This window comes from Adiantum capillus-veneris, chromosome 23 (assembly GCF_014529385.1).
Source record: "Adiantum capillus-veneris isolate H3 chromosome 23, ASM1452938v2, whole genome shotgun sequence".
In the NCBI taxonomy this organism is placed as follows: domain Eukaryota; kingdom Viridiplantae; phylum Streptophyta; class Polypodiopsida; order Polypodiales; family Pteridaceae; genus Adiantum; species Adiantum capillus-veneris.
The window spans coordinates 57914532-57933867 of record NC_140953.1 but is presented as its reverse complement, the minus strand read 5'-3'; the positions used below and the strand labels follow the sequence as shown (position 1 = coordinate 57933867).

Here is a 19336-nt window from a genome sequence, read left to right as displayed (position 1 = left end):
TTTCAGATGGACCCAAAAAGAGATTTCAGTTGTTAGTTTCTTAAAGGAAAAGTTGACTTCAGATCCAGTAATTGTTTTGCCAGATCTCAGGAAGTCATTTGTGGTCCAATGTGACGCGTGTGGCAGTAGCATCGGAGCAGTGCTAATGCAAGATGGACGGGTAGTAGCTTATGAAAGCCGAATTTTGCAAGGGCGAGAGAGGACTATGCAAGTCTATGAGAAAGAGCTCTTGGCCGTGATTCATGCGCTTTCTAGCTTGAAGCACTACCTCTCAGGTGCTGATTTTGTTGTTCAAACAGATCATCAGACCTTGCGATACTTCTTGACGTAGTCAAAGTTATCCGAAAAGCATATGCGATGGGCAAACATTCTTTCTATGTTCCACTTCCAGATTATGCATGTGGAAGGCAAGAAGAATGTTGTGGCGGATGCGTTATCAAGAAAGCCACAAATTTCAGCTGTGTCAATTCCTTATCATCATGAGTTAGATGACATGAAGGAACAATATGTTACTGATGAAGAGTTTGCAAGGATCTTTGAACAGTTGCAAGAGAGGCAACATCATGAGCACTACCTCCTTAGAGACGGTTTTATAATGATGCATGGCAGACTTTGTGTCACTAGGCCACTGCGACATAAGGTCATGGAAGAGAGTCATGTCCCATCGTATGCTGGGCATCGTGGCATTGATGCGATAGTTAAAGCGGTAGAGACATTCTTCTATTGGCCTACTTTGAGGAGAGATGTGGATGCCTTTGTGCGAGCATGCATAATTTGCGAGAAGGTCAAGTTTGACAGGCAAAAGGCACCAGGGTTGTTACAACCAGTGCCCAATTCCGGATAAGCCATGGGAAAGCATTGCTATGGACTTTATCTTTGATCTTCCAAGAACACCAACAGGGAATGATGGTATATGGACCATTGTTTGCAGGTTCAGCAAGCAGGCCCATTTTGTCACAAAACGGGAGCGTACATGAGCACTTAGAAAATCTGAAAATTATAATTCTTTGAAAACATGAGAGAAGGGAGAAGATCGACACAGTATTGGGGACCAGAAGATGGGCTGGTCCCTCCCCGTTAAGAGTATTCTTTTATTCAGGGAGAATTCTTATACAAGCACGAGAACCCGAGGAAACCCCTCCGTTCTGTAATCTTAGACCCGAAGGTCGTGCTTCCCCGTAAAGGACTTGGGCACAATGCCGTTCCTTCCCGTAAGGGACTTAGGCGCGAAGCTGTACTTTCCTGTAAGGGACTTAGGCGTGAAGCCGTACTTTCCCGTAAGGGACTTAGGCGTGAAGCCGTACTTTCCCGTAAGTGACTTAGGCGTGAAGCCGTACTTCCCGTGAAGGGCCTTTCAGTAAGACGGGAGATTCCTGCAAAACAAACCACACAAATACGCGACAACAATTCGTATGGCGAATCCACAATAGATACCTGTCGCTCTTGCGCGGGAAAAAGCGACTTCCGTGCTTCGTAGTCTTGCGATCTCTTGCGGCGGCAGAGTCTTCTCTTGCTGACGTTGGTACCCCCTTTGAGTGAGGGCATGTGGTGCTTTTATAGCTCCCTGGCCACGGCACGAATAGCTGCTCGCGTAGAGATCGCGGCCTTTTTTTTTTTTGCACTGCTCTACCCGAAATAGGGAGAGAGAATTCGCTGGCTGGTTTTGTTGCTTTATCTTCTAAGTGGCTGCCCACTTATTAGGTGGGCGGCCGACATATTTTAAAATTGGTCTGAACTTGCCCAAAAACTCAATAAAACCTTATAAGTTAAAACCAATGCATTTCACAACACTTCCCAGGCGTCCCTGGATGCAACCGCATGCACGAATGCAATGCAAACATAGATTCCTCGCGGGAAAGCGTCTGCCTTCCCGCGATTGTTCCTGCTTTTCGTAAAAAGCTTCATTGAACCCATCTTTATTCTTGTGCTTGCGTTCTTACGCGTATTTTCTTACTCAGTTCGGATTTCCTCCTTAGCCTACGGGATGCCCCCTTATTGATGCACCCGTCACCCATCATGTGACGCATCAGGGGCACTCGTAACCCGGCCCTTTCCATCGAATGTACGGAAACTCCTTCGCGATGTTTACCGTCACCCATCAAATGACACATCAGAGTTGTCCGTTCCTGATGGCAGTTCCTGTAGCTACAATCTTTTAACAGTTCTTAGTGCACATAATAAAATATCCTAAAAAAGAAATTAATCATTAAAAATAAGAAAATAGTCCAATTAGCAACATCCCTCTGGCTTCTAAACAGTTGACCTCAACTGTAGTGCTTGGACATATACCCCTAGTATCTCGGGATAAGCTGCTAATTCCTTCTGCGTCATCCACTGAGCATCTAGATTCGAGTAGTTCTTAAACTTAACCAAATACTTCCGTGTTATCTTTCCGGATTTGAGAGACCGCTCCTGATGACTTACTATTTGCTCCGGTTGGAGTATTTCTTCTGTTTCCTCAACCTCAGGAGGTTCCTCAGCGCTAGGCTGGCTTGGAGGCGGTCCCACATACGGCCGGAGTAAACTGACATGGAAAGCATCATGGATCTTCCAATTAAGCGGTAGCTCTATTGGGAAGGTGACATCATTCACTCGCTCAGTGATCTTAAACGGCCCATAGTAACGGGTAGAAAGTTTTACCACCGTCTGGCATCACACCTAACGTCGTTGTACAGACACTATGATAGAGATCTTGTTGGCCCCATTCACACTTGCAGAGCTTCATGCTGCTATCGAGAGTCTAGATCCATCTTCCTGTCCAGGCGAGAATGGCCTCACTAGAGCTTTCTTTTTGACCTACTGGGATGTATTGCGTACGCCACTGCTTCGTGGTTGTCAGGATATCTTTGCATCAGGCTATATGCATCCGGATCTTTGTTCAGGTCTCATATCTCTTATTCCGAAAGGGGGTGACACCACTCAGCTTCGCTAGTGGAGACCTATTACCCTACTCCCTTCAGTCTATAAGATATTCGCGTTACTGATCAGCCATTGCTTGCGACCGTTCTTACCAGATATTATTCACACTTCTCAGACAGGCTTTGTCATGGATAGATGCATACTGGATAATATCTTCACTTTTTATGAGGCAGTAGAGTGGGCCAGAACATCTTCGGAACCTCTCGCTTTTTTGATCCTTGACTTCGAGAAAGCATACGATCGTGTTGAGTGGGAGTTTCTAGAAGGATCATTAGCCAGGATGGGTTTCCCTTCGAGATGGATCTCAGGCATATCCGCTCTCTTCAGGACTGCCAGCAGTGCTATTACTATTGGTGGTCGTGTCAGTCGCAGTTTTCAGCTCTCTCGATCTGTCCGTCAGGGATGCCCTTTAGCAGCATATCTGTATCTGTTTGTGGGAGAGACTATGTCCGACTTTCTTCGTGCTCAGACTCATGCATTTCGTGGCTTGACCATGCCAGTACCTTCAGCTCCGGACCTTATCGATCAGGAGTTTGCTGATGACACTATGCTGATGTTGCGCTATTTGCTAGCAGCTCTTGATGCCATGTGGGGAGCCCTGGAGGTTTTTTACATTGCCAGTGGTGCACGCATTAACTGGCATAAATCCTATGGGTTATTGGTTGGCAGTGATGACGTACCTACTTGGGGGGTAACTGATGGTTTCACATGGCCACAGCCAAGTCAGACATGCAGATATCTGGGCTTCCAGGTTGGATTTGACGTTTCCTCACAGCAGCAGTTTGCACCCATACTACAGTCTTTTCGCAGGAAGCTTTGTCATTGGTCTTAACGTCATCTGTCGTTTGCTGGCCATGCATTGGTTGCCAACCAGGTCATTCTGGCTACAGTATGGTATACGGCCTCCTGTTGGATGCTATATTCTGGAGTGATAGCTCAGCTCTGTAGACTCGTGCGGAACTTTTTATGGAGTGGCACAGATGGGAGTACTGATACTCGTGCCCGAGTTCGTTGGTCCACGATTATTCACCCTCGACCAGAGGGTGGCCTTGGCATTATTGATCCAGAATTACAGAGCCGCACCCTTCTTACCAAGCTTATTGTTCGGGGTCTTTTTCCCGGCCAAGAACCTTGGAAGATGCTTCTTCAGGCCGCTCTTTCCACAGCGACTCCGCACCGTGGCACTAGAGATGGCCATACTTGGCATACAGGGTATCGTTTTCTCTTTACGGATGCCCCTTTATTCACCAGCACTCTCTCACCCTTCATCCGATCACTCCTTCAGATTTGGGTCTCCATGCGAAGGGCTATCATACGCTCACCTCCCTCATGTCGTGAGGAGATTGAGCGCCAACCTCTCATTTGGAATGATGCAGTTCTTAATTCTTCGGTTAATCCACCCCGTCAGCTTGGAGAGAGGACTCACATTGATTGGGCTGCTTGGGACACTAGCCCTGCTGCCTCTATGCGGTTGTTTCATGAGACACGTATGCTGGATGCAGATTTTGTGGCAGAACATTATGACATTGGTCGTGGGGTGACAGACAGACTGCTTGAGATTGACTCCGCCGTTCCTTCACAGTGGGATGTAGTCATGTCAGGCACGGTTCAGATGCCTCCCCATAGTGGCTAGGAAGGTCTCTTTGCTCAGAGCACTCTCTTATTAGTTCGTTTAGACACCATGCTGTTCACAGTTGATACAGACTGCTCTCAGGGGATTCATGTTAGATTGACATATGCTACCACCTCTTCACACCTTGTCTACCCCAACGCTCGATGGGAGGCCATACGAGTAGTAGGCTCCCGTGGGAAGCGTCGTTGTGTTGACCCCCGTTTTGCTTCCGTTGATGCCGCCCTTTGGAGGCTTTGGGTGTGGGAGGGTCGTGCACTATCTCAGCTTTATTGGGACCCAGGAGAGTGGCATTGGCCTCACTCTAACCCCACCGGTGCACCTGTATCATTCTTTGAGTACACTGTCAGAATTGGAAGATTAGCATTGATGAGACAGCACCCAGAGCAGCCCACTCGTATGCGTTTCTGGTTACATTCAGGTCTCTCCCACGCCTATCTACAACAGTTTTGGTCAGCCATCTGGGATTTACATGCGGCTCGTCGTATTTCTTTTTTCATGTGGATGATTGCACATGCAGGACTTCCAGTTGGGACTTGGCTAGCTACAATGGGTCATGATCCGTTATGTACTCTCTGTCCTCTGCGACTACCCGAGTCCCCTGCACACTGTCTTTGGTCATGTTCCTCTTCCCATATCGTGTGGCTAGCAGTTTGCTTTTTACTTAGGAGAGCCGGTGTTCAGCATGGATTTCTCACTTGGGGATCTGTCTCATGGTTGATGCCGATGCCCGGGCTGCATCTTTTCTACGAGGGCTCAGACACAGATCCAGCTCTTATGCTTGCCTAACTTGAGTAAGACTAACTGTCCGACTGTTAAGTCTAGATTCCTTCTGTGCTTGTCTGCAGCTTTCTTATGCTTTTCCTGAGAGCGTAGAATAGCTCTCCTAACTTGCCCGTAGGCGGTGTCCAAATCACGGACAAATTCATCTACTGCAAAGATCTTATCCTTAGTTAAAAGGATGGGCGGAAGCAAAGGCTTACCATAGAGAATCTCAAAAGGTGCTTTCCCCGTCGATGAGTGTATGGTATTGTTATACGCATACTCGACAAGAGGCAAATATTTCTCCCAATCAGATTGCTGGTCTGACACATAAGCTTTTAACATATCCAATACTGTGGAATTGGCTATCTCACTTTACCCGTCCGTTTGAGGATGGTAGGCAGATGAAAAATTCAGCTTTGTACCAAGATTATCCATCAAGGCACGCCAAAAATTTCTTGTCATGCGAGGATCTCGATCACTCACAATTGACTTAGGCATTCCATGATGCTTAAAGATCTGTGCCAGGAAGACCCTAGCCATATGATCTGCTTTGATCGTTTTCTTGACTGGTATAAAGTGTGCTTGCTTGCTAAACCTGTCCACAATGGTCCAGATCGCGTCATTTCCAGTCCGAGTTCTAGGGAGGTCCATGATGAAGTCCATGGCAATACTCTCCCAAGGTTCATTAGGCACAGGCAAAGGTTGCAGCAACCCAGGCGTCTTATGCCGATCATACTTCACTTTTTGGCAAACCAAACATTCCTTGACATACTTATCAATGTCTACTTTAAGGCTAGGCCAAAAGAAATATCTTTCCATTGCTAAGGTCGTAGGGATAATACCCCGATGACCCGCATAAGGCGAAGCGTGTGCTTCATCCATGATCTTCTTTCTTAATGGTTCCGCCACACATATGGCTTGATGGTGGTAGAGATAACCGTCCCGAATGGAATAGGGAAACTCATTCTCTCCACGATGTAGCTTTTCCCAAATGGTGGAGAAGTCTGGATCATTCGGATACAAATCCGGTAGTGCTTCTAATTCTTGGTGATACACCGAAGTGATAGCGTTCACCCTTGGCTGCCTAGACAATGCGTCTGTGACCACATTCTTACTCCCAACCGTGTGAAGGATCTGGAAGTGAAACATAGACAAAAAGTTTGCCCATCTCATCTGCTTCTCAGATAGTTTCCTTTGCGTAAGAAAATACCGCAAACTCTGGTGATCAGTCTTGATCACAAAATCCGCTCCTAGAAGATAGTGCTTCCAGTTGGATAAGGCGTGAATCACAGCCGTGAGTTCTTTTTCTTAGATTGATGCATGCAACTCTGCATCCTTAAGTCGTCTGCTTTCGTAGGCCACTGCATGGCCTTCTTGGTTTAACACTGCTTCGATGCAATCGCTTGAAGCATCGCAGTGAACCTCAAATGGTTTCCTTAAGTCAGGCACTATCAAAATAGGTCCATGGCTCAGCAAGTACTTGAGCCGATCAAAAGCTCCTTGTTGTTTCGATCCCCATCTGAAAGGAATCTTCTTCTTTGTCAAGTCATGAAGTGGTCCTGCTACATGAGCAAATCCTCGGATAAACCTTCGATAATATGAACATAATCCCAGAAAGCTACGTACATCATGTACCGTAGTGGGAATAGGCCAATCTTCTACCACTCGGATCTTGGCAGGATCCATACTCACTTGATTGTGAGAGACTATATGGCCGAGATAGTGTATCTCCAGACTCTGAGAGAAAGAACTCGCTCTTCTTTGCATTCACATGCAACTCATGCTTTCGCAATTCTTGAAACACTAAGTCCAAGTGCTTCTGATGTTCCTCTTCTGACTTAGAGAAGATGAGTATGTCGTCAAAGAATACTCCCGTAAAAGCTCGATACGGGCTGAAAATGTGGTCCATCATGCAATTGAATGTCGCAGGAGCATTGGTCAAGCCGAAAGGCATTACCAAAAATTCATATAGTCCAAAGGTTGTGCGGAAAGCAGTCTTATGGACATCCTCAGGGGCGATCCGTATCTGATGATACCCACTCTTTAAGTCTATGCGACTAAAGACACTTGCACCTTGCAACTTATCAAGTATATCATCAATCCGAGGGATCGGAAAGCGATTCTTGATTGTGATCTTGTTTAAAGACCGATAGTCTATGCACATTCGAAACGTGCCATCTTTCTTCTGCACCAGTAGAACTGGAGAGCAGTAGGGTGAAGCACTTGGCCGTACTAACCCTTTCTCTAGAAGCTCGTTGACTTGCTTCAAAATTTCCTCTTGCTGAACAAGACTTACCCGATAAGGGGGTTGATTGGGAGGCGAGCTACCCGGTATGAGATCTATGCGGTGATCTTCCGGGCGTACCGGAGGGAGTTCATCAAGAAGTGTTTCCGTGAAACAATCCTTGTACTTTTCAATAAATTGAAGACGCTTGATTTCCAGACTAGAGAGAGAGTCTCTACTAGTTTTATCCTTTGCAAAAATCAAGTAAGCAGAAACACACTTCTTCATTTCTTTCTTAATGGAGATATGGCTTACAATTGGGAACTGCCAATTTCCTGCTTCAGCTTGAATCTTTATTTTCTTACCCCCATGATCAAAAGTGAGGGTCTTTTCCACATAATCGGGAATAGGTGTCATGTGAAAGTGCCATGGCTTACCCAAGATGATATCACATCCCTCGATGGGTGCCATCAAAAATGATTCGCGGTCCTTGTACTCGCCAATCCGAAGATTGAGCTGTCCTTGCACGGGAGTTGCATTGGTTGTCAACCCCTCGAATGCCGATCCGAATGTAACCGGTGTGCCAAGCTGAGCCGGTGTAAGGCACAAACGTTCTGCAGTATCCAGGGAGATGAAGTTATCCGTGGATCCTAGATCATAAAGTCAGTACTCACTGGTTGTTCAAAGACCCCCAACCCTTCAGAAGTTGATGCTTTCCTTTCTCCGTTTCTATGTTTCCTTGAACATCTGGAATTGAGTTCGAGCTTGGCGGTGCGGGTTCCTTCCTTGCTTTTTCTTGCCTCGCAGAAGTTTGTTCTTGCAGTTGCTGCTTTAGAGGGCAGTCCGGTTTCATATGTCCTTTCTCACCACAGTAGAAGCATCTTCCTTCCTCTCTGAAAGTTTGGAGTTGAGTAGGAGAAAGATACTTAGTTCGCTTGCCAGTGCCCTCTGGCTTCTTAGAATGATCATCGTCTCTAGATGGAGGACGCTTTCTTCCTTGGCCCCCTTGGTCATCGTAGACCCCTCTTTGTCTTGCACGGTAAGTGCTATGCTCCATCTTTCTGGGCGTCCCAGTTGAGTGCAAATCCTCAGCAATGATTGTTGACTCCATCATCCTTTGAAGAGTATCATGCGGATACACCTTCATACTCTTTCGAAGCTGCGGTTGGAGACCTGCTTCGAACTTTCTTTTCTTTTCCTCGTCGGCAATCTTCATGAAGGGAGTGACCTTCAGAAGAACCGACCAATACTTGTCCATAGGTCGTTACTTTTTCATGTTCCTTCTGGGCAAGCCAGTCCCATTCCTTCCGTATGTCCTGCTCGAAGTCAGGTGGAAGAAATTGTTCATAAAATTCAGATTTGAAGCTCTCCCAAGTTCTGGCCTGAGAACCTTCCAGAATCTTGGCTAGCCACCAATTACTTGCCGTTTCCTTGAGGTGCATCCCCACATGGCGTAATTTGGATCTTTTTGTGAAGTGCCCATTGGTAAAGGCGACTTCAAACTGTCTGATGAAGGACAGTACTTTGGAGATGTCTCTCCGTCCATTGTAGGTTTCGAACTTGATGTCCTTGTTGCCCGATTTGAAGACTCTCATGCGATGTTGAGACTTGCGACCATGCTTCTTGAATCGAGGCTTATCTTTAGGTTGATGAAGAGTAGTAGTAGTAGCGGCTTCCTTCTTCTGACGAGATGATCGAGAAGTAGAAGTATAATAAGGAGAGTAAGATGGAGATGAGATAGAGATGTCCTTGCTCTCGTCTAGCAAAGAGAGCGCTTTTTCCTGGCCTTTCCTTGGAGTAGGCCGTTCATTACGATCCGAAGATACTTTGTGCACCTCGGCACGTTCTTCTTCTCTTGCCTCCTGTGGTCTCAAGCCAACAGTGTTGTCTGGATGCTTGACTGCATCAGTTCCATTCGTTTTCTTCATTCCGCCAAAAAGCTTTTGGATGTCTGGCTACAGTAAAATTTGTTGCAACTCCGCAAGCTGAGCTTGCACTTGTTGAAGCTCCTCTTCAATGCTTCTCCCTTGGCTCGACATGGTTCTTCCCGTTCTTCCCGGAATCGTCCTTCTTTGCAGAGAAAGAGAGGAGTCCGAGCTCTGATACCACTGTCACAAAACGAGAGCGTACACGAGCACTTAGAAAATCTGAAAATTATAATTCTTTGAAAACATGAGAGAAGGGAGAAGATCGACACAGTATTGGGGACCAGAAGATGGGCTGGTCCCCCCCTTGTTAAGAGTATTCTTTTATTCAGGGAGAATTCTTATACAAGCATGAGAACCCGAGGAAACCCCTCCGTTCTGTAATCTTAGACCCGAAGGTCGTGCTTCCCCGTAAAGGGCTTGGGCACAAGGCCGTTCCTTCCCGTAAGGGACTTAGGCGCGAAGCCGTACTTTCCCGTAAGGGACTTAGGCGTGAAGCCGTACTTTCCTGTAAGTGACTTAAGCGTGAAGCCGTACTTCCCGTGAAGGACCTTCCCGTAAGACGGGAGATTCCTGCAAAACAGACCACACAAACACGCGGCAACAATTCGTATGGCGAATCCACAATAGATACCTGTCGCTCTTGCGCGGGGAAAAGCGACTTCCGTGCTTCGTAGTCTCGCGATCTCTTGCGGCGGCAGAGTCTTCTCTTGCTGACGTTGGTACCCCCTTTGAGTGAGGGCATGTGGTGCTTTTATAGCTCCTTGGCCACGGTACGAATAGCTGCTCGCGTAGAGATCGTGGCCTTTTTTTTTTTGCACTGCTCTACCCGAAATAGGGAGAGAGAATTCGCTGGCTGGTTTTGTTGCTTTATCTTCTAAGTGGCTGCCCACTTATTAGGTGGGTGGCCGACATATTTTAAAATTGGTCTGAACCTGCCCAAAAACTCAATAAAACCTTATAAGTTAAAACCAATGCATTTCACAACATTTCCCAGGCGTCCCTGGATGCAACCGCATGCACGAATGCAATGCAAACATAGATTCCTCGCGGGAAAGCGTCTGTCTTCCCGCGATTGTTCATGCTTTTCGTAAAAAGCTTCATTGAACCCATCTTTATTCTTGTGCTTGTGTTCTTACGCGTATTTTCTTACTCAGTTCGGATTTCCTCCTTAGCCTACGGGATGCCCCCTTACTGATGCACCTGTCACACATCATGTGACGCATCAGGGGCACTCGTAACCCGGCCCTTTCCACCGAACGTACGGAAACTCCTTCGCGATGTTTACCGTCACCCATCAAATGACACATCAGAGTTGTCCGTTCCTGATGACAGTTCCTGTAGCTACAATCTTTTAACAGTTCTTAGTGCACATAATAAAATATCATAAAAAAGAAATTAATCATTAAAAATAAGAAAATAGTCCAATTAGCAACACATTTATCTCTGTCAGGAAGAAGATAAAATCCGATCAGATGGCACGCTTGTTCATGTACAATGTGTTTAAGTACCATGGTATGCCACAATCGATTATCAGTGATCGTGATCCTCGCATGACCAATTTGTTCTGGAGAGGATTGTTTGAGAACATGGGCACTATGCTCATGTTCTCGTGTTGCTTCATCCACAAACTGATGGACAGTCAGAAGAGACTAATTCTACTGTCTTGGTTTTGCTGAAATGCTATGTGTCAGATAATAAAGGCTAGTGGGAACAGTATTTGCCTATGCTTGAGTATGCGTACAACAATACGGTGCATTCGTCCACAGGCAAAGCACCTTTTGAGATTGTTGAAGGCGGCAAAAAGGTTCCTCCCATTTTGCATACAAACGACAAGATCTTTGAGGCAGATCGATATGTTGAGAACATGGATGAAATGTACAAGAAAATTAAAGTTGCCTTAGAGAAGACTCATGCAAAACAGAAGAAGTCTGCTGATCCTCACCGTCGTGAATTGCTGTTATCACCTTGTGATTGGGTTCTGTTAAGGTTCGAAAAGCCAAGGTTAAAGAAGATGAAGGGCAAGGAACGGCTGTTTCCTAAGCTCAGTATGTGTTACTATGGGCCTTTTCAAGTGCTTGACAAGATTAGCGATGTGGCTTATAGGTTGAAATTGCTTGATGCATGGAAGATTCATAATGTGTTTCACGTGAGTCTTCTAAGACCCTTCGTGGGTGATGTGCCAGAAGATATGCCAGATGAGGATCAGCCAGAAGTTGAGGAACTTGATGAGATCCTGGTACCTGAGCAAGTTTTGACACATAAGGACATAAAAGTTAAAGGACAGGTTGCGAGACGTTATTTGGTGAAGTTCAAGAACTATCCGCCTATGGATGCAAAGTGGATGGAAGGGCATGAACTGTCAGAGTCACCAAATGTATTCCAACTTTACCTTGAAGCCTTTGGGTTACAACCCACCTATGCCCCAACCCAACGTGTGCAAAGGAGGGGTAATGATGGAGCTAGTACATCAAATGTACATGCGGATTCAGTGTAATAGATAAAAATGACAAAAGTATGAAGGTCTCATTAAGTCATTTGTATCTATGTATTACGACCTTTCTTGCGGATACGTGCGATGATAAAAGAGTGTTAATAGCACAAGATCATCAGTGGCGTGTATTTATACTATGCAATCGAGGACGTTTGCGATTTCAAGAGGGGGGTTATGTCACGAGGACGTGGCAGTTGTTAACTATGTCACGAGGACGTGGCAACTGCTAACTTTAGTTGTTGGTTTCTTTCCAATGGGTTTTGTTTTATTTTTGAGACCCTCTTTTTGAAGTAGCAAATGGTCGGACATTGTATGGCCAATGTGAACGGTAGTTTCACCCGCAGACGGGAAGTGGTCGGCATTGGGATTATAAAGTCATAAAGTCAAGATGGGACTACCAGCAGAAAATATCCGACAGTTGGGCCACATTGCATTTTTGGACGCGGTCCCAATGAGGATAGATGGTCAGATGACCACAGGGAGCCCAACGGAATCATTTCCTAAAATTTAGGAAACTACTATTTTGGGCCGTGAAATGTGTTGGCGTCATTACCTTCGGTATGACTAGGGGAACACTTTACAACTCTGTCGCGAAGTCAACTGGGCGACCAGTCGGGAGATTTTTAGGCTGCAACCCCGAAACGGGCAAAAGCTTGTAAATGCGCCAAGTGTCACTTTTTCATGAACTTGCCTCATGCAGAAAAAAGGGCGCTGATTTTTAAGCTGGGAGAGGCTTCATTTGGGTTTTTGTCACATGTTAAGAGCTATGGAGTGCTTTCTTTCCCTCCCATGTACAGTGTGGTGCTAGGAGTGATGCCCTGCACACTACACACTGCTCTCTCTCTCTCCCCCCCCCTATGTGTAGTTATGTGATGCCCCACAAGAGGGCTCTTCATTTGACTGATGTACAGCTGTGTGGGTTCATGCTTTTGGTTGAGACAAGAGCCTCCTTGAGAAGGAACAGGGGTAGCTAGCTGCTAGCTGCTACTCCAAAGCAGGCACCGGTGAGGGTCATAACCTCATCGTATAGGTGCAAATTCAGCGCTGTGTATGCGCAGAAAATTGACTGTTTTCAGCCATACGGACGCCAGAACTCTTGGGAATTGTGCCCCACTGGCAGAGGACAGCTAGGGGACTGTTTGGGGCTGAAAACAGGGCAAAAACCAGTAAATACAGCGAGCTGAATTTACTGTTTTTGGGTAGGAATCAAAGGGTTTACGCCAGTGCAAGTGAGATCCAACAGGGGAATTGATTTTGCGCAAGTTTTGGGTTATTCTGCCGAAATTTGGCCAAACCGTGTAGTATCTAGAGGGATACAGGTAAAGGATTCCCATGACTCTACTTTGTAATTTGCCCTCTCTAAGAATAAAGAAATATCGAAAGGGGCGCCAATTTTGGGGCCTACAAGTTGTCGGCGTCTGCTCGGGGCATTCTAGCTTCCGAGCCGTGTGTGTATTCAAGTGTTAATTCCCGTCACAGGTTTCCTTCGCACGTTCTCTCTGTGTGTGTTTAAAGTAAAGAATTTCGGGTGAAAGCAAACGCCTACCTCCCTACGGGCCGGTTTCATAGTGCAACATCAAGCGCATAATCAGTAGCATCCGTTTCGCATGTGGTGCCCTCCCGTTACAGTGATATTAGAGCTTCACGCGTGTGCTCTTTTGACGAGCACGGCGATTGTTCCCGGAACAAATAGGACAAGATGGCACTTCTCGACTCCACAAAGTATTTGCATGTCCTCGACAAACTGCGGGACGTACTCTGGACTCAACAGAACCTACCTATTTTGCAGAACTTCTAACAGTTTTTGAACTACATTTTGCCACCTTTGTTGTCTCAGGTTTTTCCTCCTCCGGCACAGAAAGTGTAAGGGCTACATGTGTTTTTTGTTAGGGTATGTATTCGAAAGATATTTGGATGTGATGGCTAAATGAATTTGATTCTAGTGCATTGAGATTTCTATATGGATGAGATGACTGGATACTGTTATTAGCGCATCAAGAGTTTTGGTGTGAGATGGCTACACAAAGGTCTAGGTACATCAAAAGTTTTGGACTAGATGAGATGACTAGATTTAATGTTTGCACCTTGATATTCAGTGTGGAACTAAGTGTTTGATGTGAATTGCATGCTCTGTGAATGTATTGTCTTGTGTGGGATGGTCATTGCCATGTTTGAAATGTGAGAAAAGATATGAATCTGGTAGTGACGAGATTTAGTGGATCAAGACATCCAAGAAAAGATCGGCATGGTGTGGATGTGATTGGTAAATATGTTCATGATTTGTATCTAGGACCCTCTACGGAAATGTGTTTCTGATGTCTTTGTGCAAGTGCTGAATGTGTGCATGCAATGTCTATTGAGATAGTTTTTGGCCTTTGTCTGTTTTGTAGGCGTAATCGAGGGCGATTACAATTCTTTCAAGAGGGGTAAGTCACGTGTCTGTGATGTGGTAGACAAGGGGGAATTAGGATTTTAAAACCAAACCCCTACTAACCTACAAAAGGTAGCTGAGGGGCCTAAACCGGTTGGATCTTTCAGCACAATTGGCATTTCAGCCCGCAAAACATGGAAATGCGGTGACGTGGCAAAGGGCAGCTTTTGGGATGTCTATTTATAGAGACGAGAGCTTTTGGGACATGATGCTTTTGGGGGCTTTGCTTTTAGCATGCCATGTATAGTTTATAAGGACCCTTGGAGGCACGCTTTGAGAGCATCTGGACGCAGAGTCGTGGAGAGTTGGACCCTCGAGAGCTGTACCTTTGTGATCGGCAATCAATAAAGAAATACCGGAAGGGGCACCAGGTACCAATCATTGGGGCCAATGGATCTGGAAGCGGAACTCCGCCGCTTCGTGCCAACTCTCCTTTTCTCTTTATTTAAGTTCAGTTATTTGCACTTTCTGTGCATGTGTTGCTATTGATTTCTTGCTTGGAGTGTCCAAGCATTTAATAGAAGGCGCCATTTAAAATTGTCCACTGATTATGTGCACCAAGGACAAATTTTTTGAAGCAGATCAAAACACACAAGATCTGGAGATTGCTTTTGAAGGAGGCTTTGGAGAAGTCTCAAGCATGGCATAAGAAGGTTGTAGACAAGCATTAACGCAACTTGTAGTTGAAGGAGAATAATTGGGTGCTACTTTGGTTTGAGAAAGCACGACTACAAAAGAGGAAGGGTAAGGAGAGGCTTTTTTCAAAGCTTAGTATGGGATACTATGGAGCCTTTTAGATTAAGGAAAAGATCAACGATGTATCCTTTCGGTTGAAGTTGCCAGATACTTGGAGGATTCACTATACTTTTCATGTGAGTCTTTTGAGACCCTTCAAGGGTGCCAAAGGACAGGGAGCTAGAGCAGCAACCAGAGGTGGAAGAGACAAAAGATATTCTCGTTCAGATTAGGTCCTAGTGTACAAGGAAAGGAAAGTGAATGGTAAGCTGGTATGCTGATATTTGGTGAAGTTCAGGGATTATCCGGCTGTTGATGTAAAGTGGATAGAGCAGGAGGACTTGGCAAATACTCCTCGGTTACTAGAGCTGTACCTTGAGGCTTTTGGTTAGCTCCGATTATTCCCGAAGTGCACGTCAAATGAGCACGTTGAATCTGGTATGGTGCGTGGTATTGACACGCTTATAGTATTCTTTGGAATGAGTTTACGACGAAAGTACGTTGACAAAGGAAATCCCTAAAAAGAACTTGTTGCGTGTACTCTTACGGGCAGCCAGCAGAGCTTTTGAGAGGAGCTTTTCGGCGAGTTGTTTTTAGCAGTTTCATGCTTTTGGTGGCGCCCAGTTTAGGGGCCTCTTGTATCTATAAATGAGTGCCTAGAGGGAGAGTAGATAATTGCATGGCTGCAGATTGCAGAGTTCATCCCTCCAGCTGTGAGTATCAATAGAAACAGGGCGCCAGACTTTTTCCGTGTGCATCTAGAAGCGGAACTCCGCCACTTCGTGTCGGCTCTTCTCTCTTTCGGTCTGTCTTTGTTCAATTCCAGTGTTCAGTTTTTGTTCCTCTGTTGCTATTGATTTCTCGATTGGGTGGCCAAGCCGGTTACTGGAGAGAGATTGCTCCAACCAACACTCTTGGCGATGAATTTGATGATAATTACAATGGGGGCGGGGGGTTACCTGATACTTGCGAACAAGATTTCACACTCGTCATTTTGTGGTGGTCATGCAATCGGACTTTCAAATTTTTTATTTATCGAGTCCAAGTTGTTGGAATCTGTTTGGAAGACGTCTTTGGGTATTTTGCTGAGCGGTGCTGCTCTTAAGTAGGTATCTTACTAATCGGTTCTGATTTCAGGAAAACTCACATTTGAAGGAGGAGTTATACAGGCATCCAAATCTTGTCAGGTTTGCAGAGAGCTTGCAAAGGGGTTTTTTGGAGGCCAAGGGGCCTGACCCTATTGCCAGAAGTGTCCATGTTAATCCACCAAGGCATCCATCCGGTAAGTTTCCTGGCAAACATGCCTTATGCAAAGAATTCTGTAAAATCCTATTTGTTCATTTTGGCTGTTTAAAATGCTTCACTTGGAGAGTGCATTTTACGGTCAACATGATAAAATGCAGCCCCTCTCAGAAGACAAGAAAAAGTGCAGAGGACTGAAAAGATGACGAATTTCAAGTGGCGGGCTAAGTGGTTTTTTACTGCTCAAGCTGTCGCAGTTCTTGCCTTTCTTTATATTTGGGGAGTATCTGAAATCCAGGAGGCTGCCTTGGATGATGCTACCTTGGATGATGTCAGCGGTGAAAACTCAAATAATCTTGAATCCTGATCCAGTCTTAGCCTGCTGGGGGCTGTCTCTAGGCGGGAAGGCATGAAATGAGGTCGGCCTCTGTTGAGAGTTTTTTTTAATTTTTTTGTGAGTCGAACAATTCAATTAGTAGCTCCTTTTGCTGAGTAGAAGACTTCAGTTTCAAGCCCTTCTGGTCGGGTTTTTAGACTTGATTGAGGGCTAGTTTTACAGGTGAGAGTCCAGTAAAATTACACTCAGCGACAAAAAAGTCATACTATACGACACTGACCTGATTCTGACGCTGTTAATACTATCATGGAATTGCTTGCATAGTCGCTGGTTAAGCTACTCCATGTTCGACCAAATTATGTCATTATGTTTTTTTTTTTTTGTACGTTTAGTACATAGAGATGTGGCTTTAAGTACGCCCTGAGGCGTCCAGACATACACATAGCAATGTGCGACTTCTCTCCTTAATGCAACTACAAAATTGGCACACCTGTAATAGTAGTCAATTATCAGACAAAAAGGAACTTAGAGATGTGGGACATGTTGGATTCAAAGTATTCCTGTAGAGGCTGCAAGAGATATATATTGCAGTATGTCTCATGCGGAATTGAGGCCCTTAGCGTTTTTATTTGGGATATCATCCTGATCTGTGGTCTCTTCATATAGTAAAATACAACTTTCTGGGTGTGTTTGTGACACATCCATAAGTGTAAGATTCAAAGTCACTTTTGGATGCATACTGTGGACAAAAGAGGGGAGGAAGATCGCCTGTGTAAGCTCTTGAGAGATGAACATTGCTTAATGCAAGCTACATGGGAACCTCTACTTTCCAAAGGCAGCCAAATGATGACTATTGTAGCTAAGCTTGGTATGGTTCCAACTAAGCTTTACATGACTCCTACCTCATAAAAGCCTCCATGGTCAATCCCAGCTTGCCAGGTTTCTTGGCATGTCTCTATGTCCATCTAAGAAATAAGCATTCGGTGTTTTTTGTTCTGTAGGCCTCTACCACCCAAAATCTATATGTGCTTTTCTGGCTAATAAGTGTAATTGATTTGCCACAACAATGAAGCCACAAAAACAAAGCACCCTACGGGTTTTTGAAGAAAAAGTACTCCATGGAACCTAGAGCTCCACATAATCTCTCTAGAGCGCATACTTTATCTCACAAAAGTCCTCACGATTTTACATCACATTTTTCATTTCCTTTTGTGTATAAAGGCCCTTTTGCCCTTAGCCTTCTGCCCTTAGTATGCATGTTTTTGGTAGGAGGCGTAAGGGAAATGTTACGAGGCATGCTACATAGGAGGCCTAAGGGGAACATTGATGGAGGATGTAGCATCTTTCACATGGGGCATCTTGAATCTTTGATATACTAAGTTGCTTTATTAAGTTTCACATGGGGCATCTTGAATCTTTGATATACTAAGTTTCACATGGGGCATCTTGAATCTTTGATATACTAAGTTGCTTTATTTTTTGCTATTCCAAGGTGTTGTCTTGTACTTTGAGCCACGATTTTAGTAACTCATTAGTATTTTCTATTCATTATGCATACCATTACTCATTCCCTCCTGCAATTATAGAAATATTTTGCATTGGTTGGGCTTAGAGGGCCATGAAGATTGCGACAACATGGAGAGGGAAACAATTAATGGCTATAATGAGTAGCATGTAACTCCTTTTTTGGCAATGTAACTAAGCGTTTTGTCCTTGAATTTCTCTCTATTGTAAAGTATGGAACTATTTAAAGTTCAATATTAACTTTGAGATATTTTGTGCATTCAAATTAGACTTTTCTTGATATATACCATGCCCAAAATGAAGACGAAAGTTAAAATGACCATAATTTTTTTCTTTTATGTTTTGGAGAAAATTTTGTAAAAAGGAGTTTTAGTAGTAATTGTAGAATGCTTCTTTTACCCAACCTTACTAGTGTCAGATGCAAACATCTAGTTCATTTTGGAAGCTTTTGGAAGGTTCTAAAAACACATAGAAGAATCTAGAAGGTTCTAAAAGCAAGAAAAATCCGGAAGGTTTTGGAAGGTAGAAGACTCTACAAGGTTTTAGAAGCATCGACAAGATGCCTAGAAACATCTAGAAGAATCCAAAAGGTTCTAGAAGACGCTAGGGTAGAAGATTCTAAAATATTTAAGAATGTTCTTGAAGTATGTGGAAGGTTCTAGAGTTAGCTAAAAGAATCTAGAAAATTCTAGAAGCTTGAGGAAGAACCTAGAAGTTTCCTAACCTCCTTAGGCCTTAGTATAAATAGACGTCTTGGGATACAAGCCCCTCAGTCTTGCGAAACTGTTATGAGCGTGTCTTGAGCTAGAAGAGAGTGAGAGTAGGTGCTCACAACACACAAGATCTTGGAACTTGATTACGATACTTTATCTTGATTATTACTTGATTACAAGAACTTGATTATAAAACTTGGATTACAATGCTGGACTTACAAGACAAGGCTTCATTGCAAGAACATGGCTAGATAACAAGACTAAGAACCTCTAAAAACACCTAGAAGAATCTAGAAGGTTATAGAAGCAAGAAGAATCTAGAAAGTTCTAAGAGCTTCTAAAATGAATTATATGTGATACTTGGAACATGTATAGTGCATGGACACAATGTAGCATT

At 44.6% G+C, this 19336-nt stretch overlaps 1 protein-coding gene across 1 annotated transcript in view; it reads left to right on the top strand.

Annotated features, from left to right (window-relative positions):
* LOC147427831 (metaxin-like protein) overlaps positions 1 to 17041 on the top strand; it is a 33640-nt gene extending 16599 nt beyond the window's left edge. Inside the window, exons 5-6 of the mRNA XM_086497541.1 lie at positions 16261 to 16405; positions 16527 to 17041. Coding sequence (XP_086353667.1) covers positions 16261 to 16405; positions 16527 to 16732 — 351 coding nt within the window. The 3' untranslated portion in view covers positions 16733 to 17041. The remainder of the gene's footprint in view (positions 1 to 16260; positions 16406 to 16526) is intronic.
* The last annotated feature ends 2295 nt before the right edge of the window (positions 17042 to 19336 follow it).